Here is a 13,384-nt window from a genome sequence, read left to right as displayed (position 1 = left end):
ATGGGAATATTTCATTTAGGTTAATATTTTAACCAGAATTGCTTGGCATTCATACTTAGTTATATTTGTGTGATATGTTCCCAAAATATTCGAATGTTACTCTATGTTTGGATAGTCAAATAGGTGACGGGTGTAATGCAGATCTTCACAGAGTAGGTTACGCCTGGTGAGCAACGTGTGGATTAAATATTCATTTTATTATTATTGGGTTAATACGTTTACATACAAAAGAGGGGAAATAATCTAAAGCAAGTATTCCTTATTAAATAAATTAAGAGTTAATACAATAAATAGCTGAATAATAGCCTTCTACAATGCAGGCTACAAGAGGTTTACTTCTGTGGAAGTACTGAGGTCTGCAGCACATCTATTCTGGAACAGGACTGCCCCACAAGTGCTCTGAGAAGCATATCTATAAGATACATAAGGAAAAGAGTCTACACGCAGATCAAAAACAAAACCAGAGGGCTGCCTCAGTTTGCTCCCGTCACCACGGCCGCCACATGTCAAGTGTGGCTATGTGCTGGTTGTTAAATAGCTGGTTGCCCGGTAACAGGAGCGCCTTATCACGGGTGCCCGCGCTCTGCTGGGCCTTGGCGGCAGCCCCGCCGAACGCACGGCTTGAGGGCAGCACAGGGCCGGCGCTGCAGCTTTCCTGCGTTTGCTGAGGAGGCGGGGCCATGGACGTCACGGCGGGCGGGGTATCCTCGGTAGCACGCGGGAGCGACTTGAGCAGGTGGTTGAGCAGACGAGAGCCTAGTGTTTTATCCATCCACTCACAGGTTAGCAGCAGATTGTGAACCTCGTGCATACACTGGATATAGCCCGTGCTGTATTTCTGCTGGGCCTCTAACCCTACGGTGGAGTCAGCTGTAATAAAAAGAGTGGTTGAACATGAGTCACGGCTCTTAGGCCTATAGGTCGCTATTAAGACGGAAGATCATCTTTAAGGTGATCTCGTGAAACGCGTGTAAACGAAATGAATGGAGAGCCGGTTTATCTTCATTGTGTTGTAAAAGCTGCGCGTATACTGCCCCCCGCAGTCCAAAATAAGAACGGCTCTTAAATAAACATCTTCGCTTTCTCTCAAATTTGCTTATCCTAGTACTTATTTTTGAAGTTTTGGGTATCCACTTACCGGCGAATTTGTTGCTCTGAATATTCTGCAGATGCTTCACTGTCATTTCAAGAATATCAGCCTTCTCCAGTTTAGATTGCTGCCATGAAATACACGAATATTTTACTAAAAGAAATACTTTTAGAGAGTAGCTACCACATAGTACAGCTATTTAACTCGTTTCTATACCGAGGTATAGTCTTATAGTCTCATACTTACATCTAGTCGGAAAGCGCCGACCACGGTTTCTTTCAGTTGATCGAGACAATTATTTATTCTTTCTCGTCTTTTTCTTTCAATTAGTGGCTTTCTCAGCTAAAATCGAAACATATACCAAATCAGCCGCAGGCATCAACAAAACTAGCATTAGGAACTGCATATCATCCTGACATCTCGGACTAATCCAACGAGATTACTTTATATTTTTGTTAAAGCTCTTTGTACCTTTCTCTCTTCTTTAGCGCTCGACAATTTCTCCACGTTGTGGGTCACGGCGGTGGCCGTCATCTCCCTAGCTTGGTGGATATGAACCGCGACTTTCCCCTGTTCTCTCTTGGAGCGGATTCTGTCTCGTCTTTAAGGCCTCCGCGCTCTGCTCTCCTCTTATTTATAAGGGCAGGATTAGCATGTGAATGTGGGAGCTCTTTGGCTGAGGTATTTTCCCACACATGGGGTCGATCCCAGTGGCCCGCTCCCATCAGTCAAGACTGACAGGTCACTGCTTCTTTTCAATAGCTGCGCTGCCCGCCCGATAAAGAGAAAAAGCGACAGATGTCCAGCCTGGAAATGTGCACCCTAGTGAAACCTTCTGTTTCGCTATTAGGGCGCGTCACGTGGTCCGCGGCGCGCGGAGCGCTGGCCCGGCGTTCCCAGGCACTAACAAGAGTCTGCTATTACTGGCGTTACACTGGGGACGGCGCGGCCCTTTCATTCTCAATGAATCGGGACAGCATTACCGGAGAAAAGGCGAAACCTATCCCCTGAGGTCTCGCAGAATACGTTCTAACGCCCATTCTCCTTAGACTTTTTCCCCTGGACGGTGTCGGTTATTGTTTTACCTAGTGTCGGTGTCCTGACGCATTGGAAACAGTGCAATGAGATCATAACGCATTATAACCTTCCATATTGTTTCTTATTCATTGTTCATTTCAAAATAACCATAATTTCGAGCCCCTATGACTCTGCTCAGGATAAGTGGTTGGAAGATGGGTGGTTGGATGGATGGAAAAACAACAAATCCCAGCGCGTGTGCAATGTCATTCAAATAGGCCTGCAATCCTGATTTGTTCCTGAATAAAACATAAAGCCAGCAGTACTATACAAATATTCCAAACAGTGCTCGGGGAAAAAATAAATGTTCATAACTTCTGTCTTAATGTAATTAATTGTAATGACTAATAATTGAAAACTAATTTTTGGGTTGCTGGGAAAAATATCTAATTTTTCAGCGAACAGAGGCGCGATCACTGAAAATCTGGAACATCTGTTATATATTTTTTTCATCCCTTCTTCAATGGAGGGGGCAGATGTCCCGCTCGCTGGTCGCCGCTTTTGGGATTCATGGCAGCGGGTCTGTTTGACTTGAGACACGCGACTGCCAGGCGAATGCCGGGACGTGGGAAACTGCGCCGGACAAAAGGCGAGCATTCAGCTCTATTTAATCGCCATGAAGAATGTAATAACTCACAAAGAACCGGTGCAGGCTACCTCTGCAACTTCTCCAAGAGGAAGTGCCCAGAGGAGCGTTTCGACAGGTGCAAACGACTGGTGTGAGGTGACAGGTGCTGACATCATAATGCCAACATGTGTGGCCGGCCGCCTGACGAAGTATTTGATTGTATATGGATTACAACGTTCATGTACTGGAATTTTTTTTTGCAGTTTTAAAATAACTAACGCCGTCTTGCTGAATATTCAAGAGCTCGTGCAGATTACTGTGACTGGACGGAGTATGCCTATTTGACACAGGGCTAATCAGAATCGGAATCAATTTTATTAGCCAAGTGTGCATGCATACAAAGAATTTCGCGTGGTGTAGGCGTTTTGCTCCTCATACTCACAGAACACAAAAACAAACAAACAAACAAACAAACAAAAAAACTAAAGGTAAACTAAACTTACAAACTAAAACAAAATATAGGGAAATGTGATAAGGAAAAGTTATAAAAACAAGCATGAAATTATGTACTGAAAATAAATTTTATGTGTATTATTTATTGAGTTATTAAATGAATGTTCGGGCTATGGTATTATTATAGACGTAATAATTCGACATTTAAGTTTTAATATAAGATTCGTCGCGGTCATCCTGAAAAAAAAAAAAAAACATTATGATTAATCTTTCGCGTCTATTATTTCTTGATGGAAGGTTAAACGTAGGCCTACTTGTCATTCGCCTAAAAGTGATTTTACAATCTATCCACGAGACAACGGACGGGTAGCCGAAACTGCACGTGCGGCACTGCTGTACATATTCAGGAAATTGGTCCCCTCTTTAAAAACAGAAAACACCTGTAAATCTGAATTTAAGGATGAATGATGCTAGTCCCTTTTGTCCGAAATTCCCTGAGGCTTAGCGTATTCGCCGAATGTGGCGAGTGTTTGAAGATCTAAAGAGCTTCATGGGGAGTGAAGGGGCTCGCTCAGTACAATGGACCCCGCACAATGCGCAGAAAGACATCTGGCCACGCGACCTGCGTGCCGTCAGGCGCCGCCTTTTTAATCAGCGGCTGCCGGCACCCAACAGACGGCAGCACATTAATGCTGGGCAAGTGTCCCGCACTGGCATAAAGAAGGAAAGGAAAAAAGCAGCCGTGAAACGGGGACAAGCCAGGCAGACCTGCCACGGCCGCCTCACAACTTTCTATCGCCTTACTGTAATTAACCGGGGAACTGTTTTGAGCGAACTTCAGTAGGCAGATATTCCATCTAGAAATCAATATCTATACTTTGACATGATCGAAGGAAAGTTGTGAATATGTAACAGGGCAACTAACAAATTGTATTTGCATCAAATCCATAGCTTACCAGATGAGGCACGCTGGGAAATACGAATAACTTGTTTTAGACTATCACTGCATAAATCTGCTGACCACTCAGAGCGGAGGATTATGTCACCCCAAAGACCGAATTACAGTTTCTCTGGTAGCTGGTTTGGAGTTCTTTAGAGGTATTGTAGGGAGGACTTAAGGATTCTGCGCTCATCTGCCCCACCATCTGGCCACGCGTCTCCAAATCAGAATTAGCGTGGGAATGACAACACCACAAAGGCCTCTTTTCACTTACCCTTCCAGCGGACACTGCGGCTTTCCAGACCCAGTTTACTAATTAGAATTATTTCTATTCTTGTGAACGGCGGACTTGGTTCCCGAGAAATAAGCCTATATTCCGTTTTAAAGGCTGCCATCGTTAGGCATAGTTTAGTAGGCTATTACCACACGTCATGCCGCATTATTAAACCACACCTAATCCATGGACTGACACGGCGGAGAAACATTTTAAAATTCCCATTAACTTTAATTTATCTTTTATCCATCTCATGTTATCACCCTTTTGATCCAAATTGCAACATTATAAAAAAAAATTATAAACTACAGAAATAATCTATTCTATAACAAATCCTTTCAAGTCAGCGTTAACTGCGCCATACATTGCGTTACAAATTTATGTAGGTCAAAGGTTAGCCGATATTTTGTTTACTTGCGCAACAGACGTGACAATAGGCCGGTGCAGTGAAACACACGAGCGCCCTCTTGCGTCGTTGGTAGGATCGCACACATTGCATTTAATACATTAACCGGATGCGCAAACTCCTCATATTGCGCTTCCACTCTGCGGAGGACGAACTTTCACTGAGCAGCAATGTAACACTTTACTGTATTTAAATCAGATTTAAAGATACACGTGTCATGAATGTATCACCAGTGATACAAGGGGCTTAAATGCAAAACATTCGTAAAAGAAAATTAAAATAATAACATAAAACACACCGCGCTTTAGTGGGGGGGGGGTGAAATAAAGTTATGTTGAATCTTCACTAGGACTTCTTTGTATTTCTTGCACATGAAAATTTTAATGTAAGGGGCTGTTGTTATTTCGATTAATGTCAATGACGTTTATAAGAAGTGGACAAAAAGACACACTAATGGCAGGGAAGCCGGAAACGATACTGCCTGGGAGGAAAGCAATGGGGCAATCGGGCTTTTACGCAAGGCCGAGACGCTAGTCCGCGGAGTGGCGCTGCTGCTGTGACCAGCGCCCGCCTTGCGGGGCGGTGTAGACCCGGCTGCTTGCTTGCCTGCCGACGAAGCGGAAACGGAAAAAACGCACAGACAGAGACGCACGGAGAGACACGGAGCGCCCGGAGCATCGGAGTCCGAACGCAGCGGCGACGACGCGGGGCGCTGGCAGCACGGAGCGCCGTAAAGGCGGCGGAAAGAAGCGGAACGAGATCGACAGCCCGGTGGCGCTTTCCACCTCCAACTGGAATATTTCAATATCAATAACAACAGAACAAGAACGGCGATAATAACACGGCGAAGCGGGCGTGTTGGCAAGGTTTGTGGCGGAGCCGCGGGCGCATCATGCAGGCTGCGCGCACGGAAGCTTCCCGGGCCTCGGGAGGCTGGGCGCGCGGCGGAGGAAGCTGCAAAGTATAATAAAAAGAACAAAATACGGGCTCGGCTGATAAAGGCTTAGCATGCATGCTTTTGCCAGGTCTACGTCGCCCTGCAAGGCATGCAGGCTAAGCCCTTAGCACCAAAGCCATTATTCTGCCCTTTTCATTTCTCTTTGCAGCTTACCCCGGTCGGCCGCTGCAATTATTCCAGCGGGGCGGCGTTTGTCGCTTTGTTATCGAGTTGTACACATCGGAGTTAACGGGGAAGCGGTTTCAAAGGCTCGGTCCAGTTATCCGGGGTTGTGGTTACGGTTCTGGTTAGTGATGAGCTGAAGAAGCGATGCGCCTTCCCGAAGGCCCGCCCCAGCGCGTCCCGGAGCGTTTGCCCATTATGCCTCCGCTTGTTTCGGCCGGTGTGCAGTACCCTCACGTCCTTCGTCGCTTTGCGCGTTTATGTTGTGTTTTTCTGTAGTGCTGTTACAAGGCTGGATCTGAGACCGATGGAAGCGCTTCAAACGCATCTCCCATGCTAGTGGGGTTATGGCTTTCGACAGTTGGGCATTATTTTAACATTATTGGGGGTCCATGGCTTCATCGGAGTCTCTCCTGGTGTGCCGTTCTGTCTCCCGTTACAGGCTGCTTCGGTGCCCGTAGGTACGTGAGCCGTGGTCGGGGTGTGACGGAATGAATGTGATCGGCCTGCCCATTCATTCACACTACAGGACGGTCTTGATCCGGACACGAGGGAGAGAGTCCCATGCGTAGCCGCACTGACCGTGTGTGTGTGTGAGAGAAAGAGAGTGAGTGTGAGAGAACCCCAGCACTGTGTCAGGCCGCCTTTCAGCGTTCAATCGGCCACTCAGGGTCCGTGTTTAAACGGCGCCTGACAGCAGCTATTGGCAAACAAGGTGCACAGTTTGTACAGAGCCCGGTTTGTCTTCTACGCGTTTATATACGCTTCTAAAAATGTAGATAGGAAGAGTGGGAGGGTCACAGACAGGGTGAGGTTGTGCCAAAGTCTCAGAGAAACATGTTAGGAAGTAGGTGAGCAGAATGCCAGGGGAATCTGAGGAATGCTTATCTGCGGTGCCTTTAGGCCGGCCTTCAGTCGCTACGCCTGTCTGGTTTGTGGGGCTGGTGCTTCTGGGGGACTTGTTTCATTTGGGTAAGGTTCTGGTTGGCTGTGGTCAAGGATAGCTGTTCTTAGTTTGGGGGTCGGAAAGGTTGAACCCGGGGGAGGTATATTGAGTTAAAACAGGTCTGGGTCCACAGACGCTGGTAGTTACTTGGTTGCCTGCTGATGATAAAATGAATGTGTTGTATTGCTCTTAATTTCCCTGCAGAGCCCCTTATCAAGCATAAATCACAGTGCATAGTCAGCTATGTGTTTGACCAGCTGTTGGACAGCTCTGGGATTCTCCTCTGTGATCTGTGGACCAGGATTGTAAAGTCAGGTGGCTCTTCAATGTGTCTCAGTCCCCCTGAAAAATAATTGCTGTAAAACCATTTAAAACGCATTTATCAACGGCCAAGCATGTAGCTACTGTAAAGCTCTATTAAGTGCTGTGTAACTGCTTTATGCTGTAACCTCATCTGTGTGTTCATGATTCCATAATAATGCATATGTGTTGACGGCCTGTGAAACAGGTTTTCCGTCCGCTCATCTGCCCTGTCGCGGCTCAGCTTTCCCACAGTCGCTAAGTGACACAGCTTGAGTTTAGTTGCTCCTTGAGTGACTTTTTGCGGGTCCCGCCCACGAGCCATTTAATGACTCTGAGTGGAATATTGACTTGCTTTGTTGGATTAAGTCTCCCGGTCCTTCCTGTTTCAGTGACCCGGAGCTAAAATCAGGAAAATGTGACTTTGAAACCCAGGATGTCTCGCAGTTTTGGCTTGAAGCGGTGACCTGCCCTTCAAATTTAAAAAACAAAAAAGAAAAAGAAAGAAAAGAAAAATGAAATGTTTGTCACTTTGCAGATAAGTTGTACCTGAGGGTGTTTGTGTATCGCCGCGTGTGACGCCGTGTTGGTGACTTCGTGCTGAGTTATGCTCTCTGGAGTCACCTGGAAAAACATCTGTGTTCTGCCATTAGCTAGTCTGACTGCGATGTCAGAGGAGATCTTTCTGGATTTGTATGTTCATTTGTTCTGTTGCCTCTTTTCACTTTGTGTGTGTGTGCGTGCGTGCGTGCGTGCGTGTGTGTGTCTGTGTGTGTGTGGGGGGGGGTTCTCAGCAGTGTTTTGAGTTTAACATTTGAAAAATCTCATGACCAGGAGGATGATGGATGTGTGTGGTAATGCAGGCTTGTAAGAAACTAATAGGAATCTTTACATTTCATCGATCTGACACGTTTATCCAAAGTAACTTACACAAGAGGGAGGGCTTACAATCTGCGTGTACTTGCTGATATTTGAACTTTGCATTGTCAGCGTGATGTTCTCCTTACTGAGATACAGGACTGCATGTGTTGGATGCAGAATCCTTTGCTTCTCCAGCAGCCTCTGTCTGGGGGCATTCCTGTGCCCGCCGCTTCCTGAGCCACCCCTTCCTGTGCCCGCAGGTGGACAGGTGCCCTTCCACTACTCGTGCTACGAGCCCCTGCCATGCCGTTCCCTTTCGGCAAGTCCCACAAGTCCCCGGCGGACATTGTGAAGAACCTCAAGGACAGCATGTCCGTGCTGGAAAAGCAGGACATCTCCGACAGGAAGGCGGAGAAGGTAAGACGTCCGAGGTGCCTCAAAGTCAGACACTGGTGTAGAAGGAGGAAGTGGTATTTATCGGGAATGCTGGTGCGGAAGACTGATTCCTGCCAGGCGTTTACAAAAGGCTGGGGTTCTGCTATCAGGTGAAGGTAACGTGCAGAGAGTACAAATCCAGACCAAGATGTTGTCTCAACCAACCAGGTGAGTATAAGGAGTCACAGTCACAGAGTACTCAACTGGTTGGTTGAGACAACATCTTGGTCTGGATTTGTACTCTCTGGACCTGAAATCTCCACCTCTGTAGTCCAGCAGATTTCTTGATGCTGGTCACTCAGGCCACGTAAATCTTTTGAAGCTGGGCTGTATTTTTAGACCGAGGAATTAATTGTGACACTTCCGGAACCTTCTGAGAGACGGGCTCTGCTGTCTCTCGGTCTCCCCCTGATGTGGCCCGTCTGCGCAGGCCACTGAGGAGGTGTCCAAGAACCTGGTGGCCATGAAGGAGATCCTGTACGGCACCAATGAGAAGGAGCCGCAGACGGAGGCAGTAGCGCAGCTGGCGCAGGAGCTGTACAACAGCGGGCTGCTGAGCACGCTCATCGCCGACCTGCAGCTCATTGACTTCGAGGTGAGCCCCCCCCGCCCACCCCACCTTGCTGCACCTTAAGAAAAATGGAGGGGGTGGTGGTTAAGTTGGCAACACCTGAACCTTCACGCTGATGTCAGCCTAGGGCCCTGATATCCCCCCCCCCCCCCCCCCACCCCAACGTGCTTGTCTGCTCCCTACTGAGAGCAACGAGTTAAAGAAGAATCATAATTGAATGTAAATAAGTGTAACCATTTAACAGGCTCCACAGGTCCAGCGGCATCCTAGTATTTTTTTCTTATTCTGTAGAGAGGGAGTGCAAGAACAAAGGCAGGACTTTTCAATGGGTGACACACCGTCTATAGAGCCTTAATCGAAACACGGAGCCCGGGGCTTGATTTCTTAGCTTTCAGAAAATAGCCATTCGGTCAGGTGGATGAATCTGTGCTGTGTGGCGTTTGTGTTGTGTGCGTGATGTAGGTCGTGCACCAGTTCCACTCATTCTGATCCTCCTCCTCTTTTTTTTGTTTTACGAAACAGGGCAAAAAGGACGTGGCTCAGATCTTTAACAATATTCTCCGCCGGCAAATCGGGACGAGGACTCCAACAGTGGAATACATCTGCACTCAGCAGAACATACTGTTTATGTTGTTAAAAGGGTGCGTATCTCTGCCAGCCTGCCGCCTTCCTGATCGGCACGATCGATCGCAGTGATCGCTAATCGTTTCTCGCCGCCTTTGCAGGTACGAGTCCCCGGAGATCGCGCTGAACTGCGGCATCATGCTGAGGGAGTGTGTTCGGCACGAGCCGCTGGCCAAAATCATCCTATGGTCCGAGCAGTTCCATGACTTCTTCAGATACGTGGAGATGTCCACGTTTGACATAGCCTCAGACGCGTTCGCCACCTTTAAAGTGAGTCCCTGGCAGTGTCACACGTATTCAGGAAATACAGCAAAATTCTCATGCCACAGATTGGGGGGGGGAGGGGTTATGACGGGGAAGGACAAACAGCAGTGCAATTCAAACCAGTATGGGACAATATCAGAGTACAACACTGATGACAATTAGGTAATGCAATATGGCAGATGAGGTAACTTTGTGGGATGCGAAAGTAATATCGTATAAAGAACTGGGAACACATCTCTAAGCTTCTGGCATGAGTGTGTTTAGCTGTGTGTGCATGGGGGGCTGAATTCCACCTCTTAAGCCTGAAGCCTGTGAACACTGAAGCGCACAGATTGGTTGCCGCCTTTGTGTCGCAAGCTGGCGACTGGGGGGGGGGGGGGGAGGACAGGCGCCCTGCAAACAGTGTCCCCTCTCTGTCCTCCAGGACCTGCTCACGAGACACAAGCTGCTGAGCGCCGAGTTTCTGGAGCAGCACTATGACAAAGTGAGTTACGGTGTCTCCGCGCGCTCGTGTGATTCGCACAAACGTGCGCTTCCCTGCAGGAAGCCCGACGCTTCTGCTGGCGGGATGCCTGACAGCTGTAATTGCAGAAGAAAGGCAGCAGAATGACTACAGTGCCTCTATGGCATTCCTGCAACAATAGCTATGTCATTCTCTGGTAATAAATTACCGGTTTGTTCTGTTTTATTTAGGATGAAAACAAACATCTTAGTCTGACAGGCCCTCATTGTATGTCTCCCTCCCTCCCAGTTCTTTAGCGAATATGAAAAGTTACTCCATTCAGAAAACTATGTGACTAAAAGACAGTCTCTGAAGGTAAGCACTGCACCCGCGTCCCCATTACTGAAGGCACTGTTGGTGCTTATGCTGCCACCTAGTGGACATTGGGAATATTTTACTTCTCGTTTCCTCATGATTAATTCTGCTTTGTCTTGAGTTTCTCAGCCGAGATTATTTTGTATCCTTGTGCCACCTCAGCTGCTTGGGGAGCTTCTGTTAGACCGACACAACTTCACCATCATGACAAAGTACATCAGCAAACCAGAAAACCTCAAGTTAATGATGAACCTCTTACGCGACAAGAGTCGTAATATCCAGTTCGAGGCCTTCCACGTGTTTAAGGTACTCACTCGCACAGCATGGCTTTTAAGGCCCAGTATCTGCACAGTTTAGCCTCTGATTGGAGGGTCTGTGGAACATGGGTGTAGTTTTTTTTTCGAATTCGAATTGAAGTAGTTTTGGGATTTGTGGTTTTATTTTTTTCTCTTAGTTTAGCTGTGGTATTATCAGCCTTGCGTACATTTGTTTTTAATTGCACCACTTTCCTGTGTCCAGGTTTTTGTTGCCAATCCCAACAAGACTCAGCCCATCCTGGACATTTTGCTGAAGAACCAGACGAAACTCATCGAGTTTCTCAGCAAGTTCCAGAACGACAGGACCGAGGACGAGCAATTCAATGACGAGAAGACCTACTTGGTGAAGCAGATCAGGGATCTGAAGAGGCCAGCGCCACAGGAGGCTTGATGTGCCTGGGGGGGGTGGGGCGGGGTGGGGGTTGGCACGCTGATGGCACACGTACGCACATCAGACCCCTCAGCAGAAACTGTCCTGGGACTGAGGACATCATTTTGTCAGTTCACAGGGAAGCATTACTGGTCGTCTGCTGTTTGGTTCTCTTCTCCCTGATATTATTGTTGTTTTCTTTCTGTTGTTCCTCAAAAAAAAAAAAATGCGAACCATAGCTGCTGCTGCTTCCTTGCACATTAGGACACGATCTGAAAGATTCCCCTCAGCAAAAATCTAAATGGCAGGACAGAGATCTTTCGCTCGATGAATGTGAGGTACTGAGCCTCTACTATGCGTGCCGAGTGCTGAGCCTTAAAACCCAACCGGCAGGTGGATTTAGGTTGATTGCGTTGACAGAACCGTCGGTGTTCCTGCGCAGGGTGCGGATGACGACAGGCACCACATATTTGTGTATCCCGAAGGGGGGGGGGGGGGGGGTTCTGGGTTTGAAAAGTGTGTGGGCCCATCGCTCAACCAGCTAAAACTCCATGCCCGCATTTAAATTCTGTAATAATAATAGTAGAAAGACAAACCTTTCATGTTAACGTCATGGCATTGGGAACACAAACTACAGTGTTAACATTACAGAGTAATACGGTAGGGTAGGACGCCTGATGCGTATTTAACTTAATGCTTCAGGGATAGATGAGAGCATCTGAACTTGTACATATGCTGTCTTTGTTTCGCTTTGTATTTTTCCCTCTTTCGTGTGTGTTTGGAACAAAGACATAATCCTGAAATGTTTTAATTATTTTTTTTTTTAATGGTTATCGAATACATTTTGGAGTAGGAAGGCTGTAGATGTGACATTTGATTACTGATTCGCTGTAAATAACGTCCTCACCGGATTGGATCAGCATCGCAGATATCAATCGTTTGTTCAGCAGAGGAGCTGGCAGATCCCCCCCCCCCCCCCCCCCCCCCCCCGTCTCCTTTTTTGAAAGTGACTGTAAATGTGTTACTAAGTTTCTCTAGCAGGTTTCACAACAGGAGCCAGCTAGCAGAGTACCGAGCCGCGGATCGCAGTGCATGCTTTGAACTGGAAAGCAGTGAACTGGAAATGGAGAGGATAGTCTTCAGATTAATCTGCTGTGCTTCCGTTTTTTTTTTTTCGTTTTTTTTTTGGATGACACAAAAATACGTGTGCAGAGTATAGAACATCCATCATGGTTTGTTCCTTCTGGAGTGGGGTGTAGGGGTGGAGTGGGGGGCAAATAACTGGACAGATTTAGGCTGCAAAGTGTGCAGAGTGTTTGTGTTTGATTAAACCATAGTTGAGCTGAAAGTAACTAGGGCCCCCCCTACTGTTAATATAAGAAATGTCAAGTATACTGGTCAAATGGCAGAAGGCAGTGTTCTCTGTTTCTAAGGTGGCATTCATGGTGCAGGAATACTACAGTTAATGCCGCCGACCGTATTGTTTGGAAGTCTCAGCCATTTCATTATTAAGATTCTCTGCATGAATCAGGATTTCTGCATAAAGGCAGTGATAACATCTTCCTTTGCCTTCACCATTCAGGAGTTGTTGGCTGTTACAGTAAGGGCATGAGCAAAGAATGGTGCTTTAATGCAAGTCCTGCAGCCTCTATGAAATGATGCAACCTAACACGTTTCATCTGACTGACACGCGAAGCACCCAAGAGGCGCCCATTAAAACAGCATGCAGCTTCTGAGCTCTAAACGAGCATGATGCTATGTGACTATACTATACTGGGAGTGCAATTATCTACATATTGCACGACCGTTTATAAACAGAACAAATATCAGAAATGTTTTATTCTTAATTGAAACTCAACTTCATAGTCAAACTATAAAGTATGACTGTGCTTTTAACGTGTGAAAAAGACCCAGGCCCAAAACATAAATAAAGGAATTTGAGAAAAGAAAA

At 46.9% G+C, this 13,384-nt stretch overlaps 2 protein-coding genes across 5 annotated transcripts in view; one reads left to right on the top strand and one right to left on the bottom strand.

The window, feature by feature from the left end:
• cab39 (calcium binding protein 39) overlaps positions 1 to 13,384 on the top strand; it is a 22,135-nt gene extending 8,751 nt beyond the window's left edge. For 3 of the 4 annotated variants that reach the window (XM_023844618.2, XM_023844609.2, XM_023844583.2), the window contains exons 2-9: positions 8,296 to 8,452; positions 8,901 to 9,065; positions 9,564 to 9,682; positions 9,767 to 9,935; positions 10,354 to 10,413; positions 10,681 to 10,746; positions 10,909 to 11,052; positions 11,266 to 13,384. In XM_023844618.2, the coding sequence (XP_023700386.1) occupies positions 8,339 to 8,452; positions 8,901 to 9,065; positions 9,564 to 9,682; positions 9,767 to 9,935; positions 10,354 to 10,413; positions 10,681 to 10,746; positions 10,909 to 11,052; positions 11,266 to 11,454 (1,026 nt within the window). In that variant the 5' untranslated portion in view covers positions 8,296 to 8,338 and the 3' untranslated portion in view covers positions 11,455 to 13,384. Of the gene's footprint in view, positions 1 to 5,281; positions 5,675 to 8,295; positions 8,453 to 8,900; positions 9,066 to 9,563; positions 9,683 to 9,766; positions 9,936 to 10,353; positions 10,414 to 10,680; positions 10,747 to 10,908; positions 11,053 to 11,265 lie in introns of those variants that run through there. The other variant, XM_023844591.2, reaches the window with a different exon arrangement.
• her8.2 (hairy-related 8.2) lies at positions 177 to 3,340 on the bottom strand. Its single transcript, XM_023844718.2, has 4 exons — positions 1,562 to 3,340; positions 1,337 to 1,432; positions 1,139 to 1,217; positions 177 to 870 (listed from the first exon to the last, which is right to left on the bottom strand). Exons 1-4 carry the CDS (start codon positions 1,622 to 1,624, stop codon positions 488 to 490), a joined length of 621 nt encoding a protein of 206 aa, XP_023700486.1. The 5' UTR covers positions 1,625 to 3,340; the 3' UTR covers positions 177 to 487.

This window comes from Paramormyrops kingsleyae, chromosome 17, assembly GCF_048594095.1.
Source record: "Paramormyrops kingsleyae isolate MSU_618 chromosome 17, PKINGS_0.4, whole genome shotgun sequence".
Taxonomy (NCBI): Eukaryota; Metazoa; Chordata; class Actinopteri; order Osteoglossiformes; family Mormyridae; genus Paramormyrops; species Paramormyrops kingsleyae.
The sequence above is the reverse complement of the archived record's forward strand: the minus strand, read 5'-3'. Positions and strand labels throughout refer to the sequence as shown.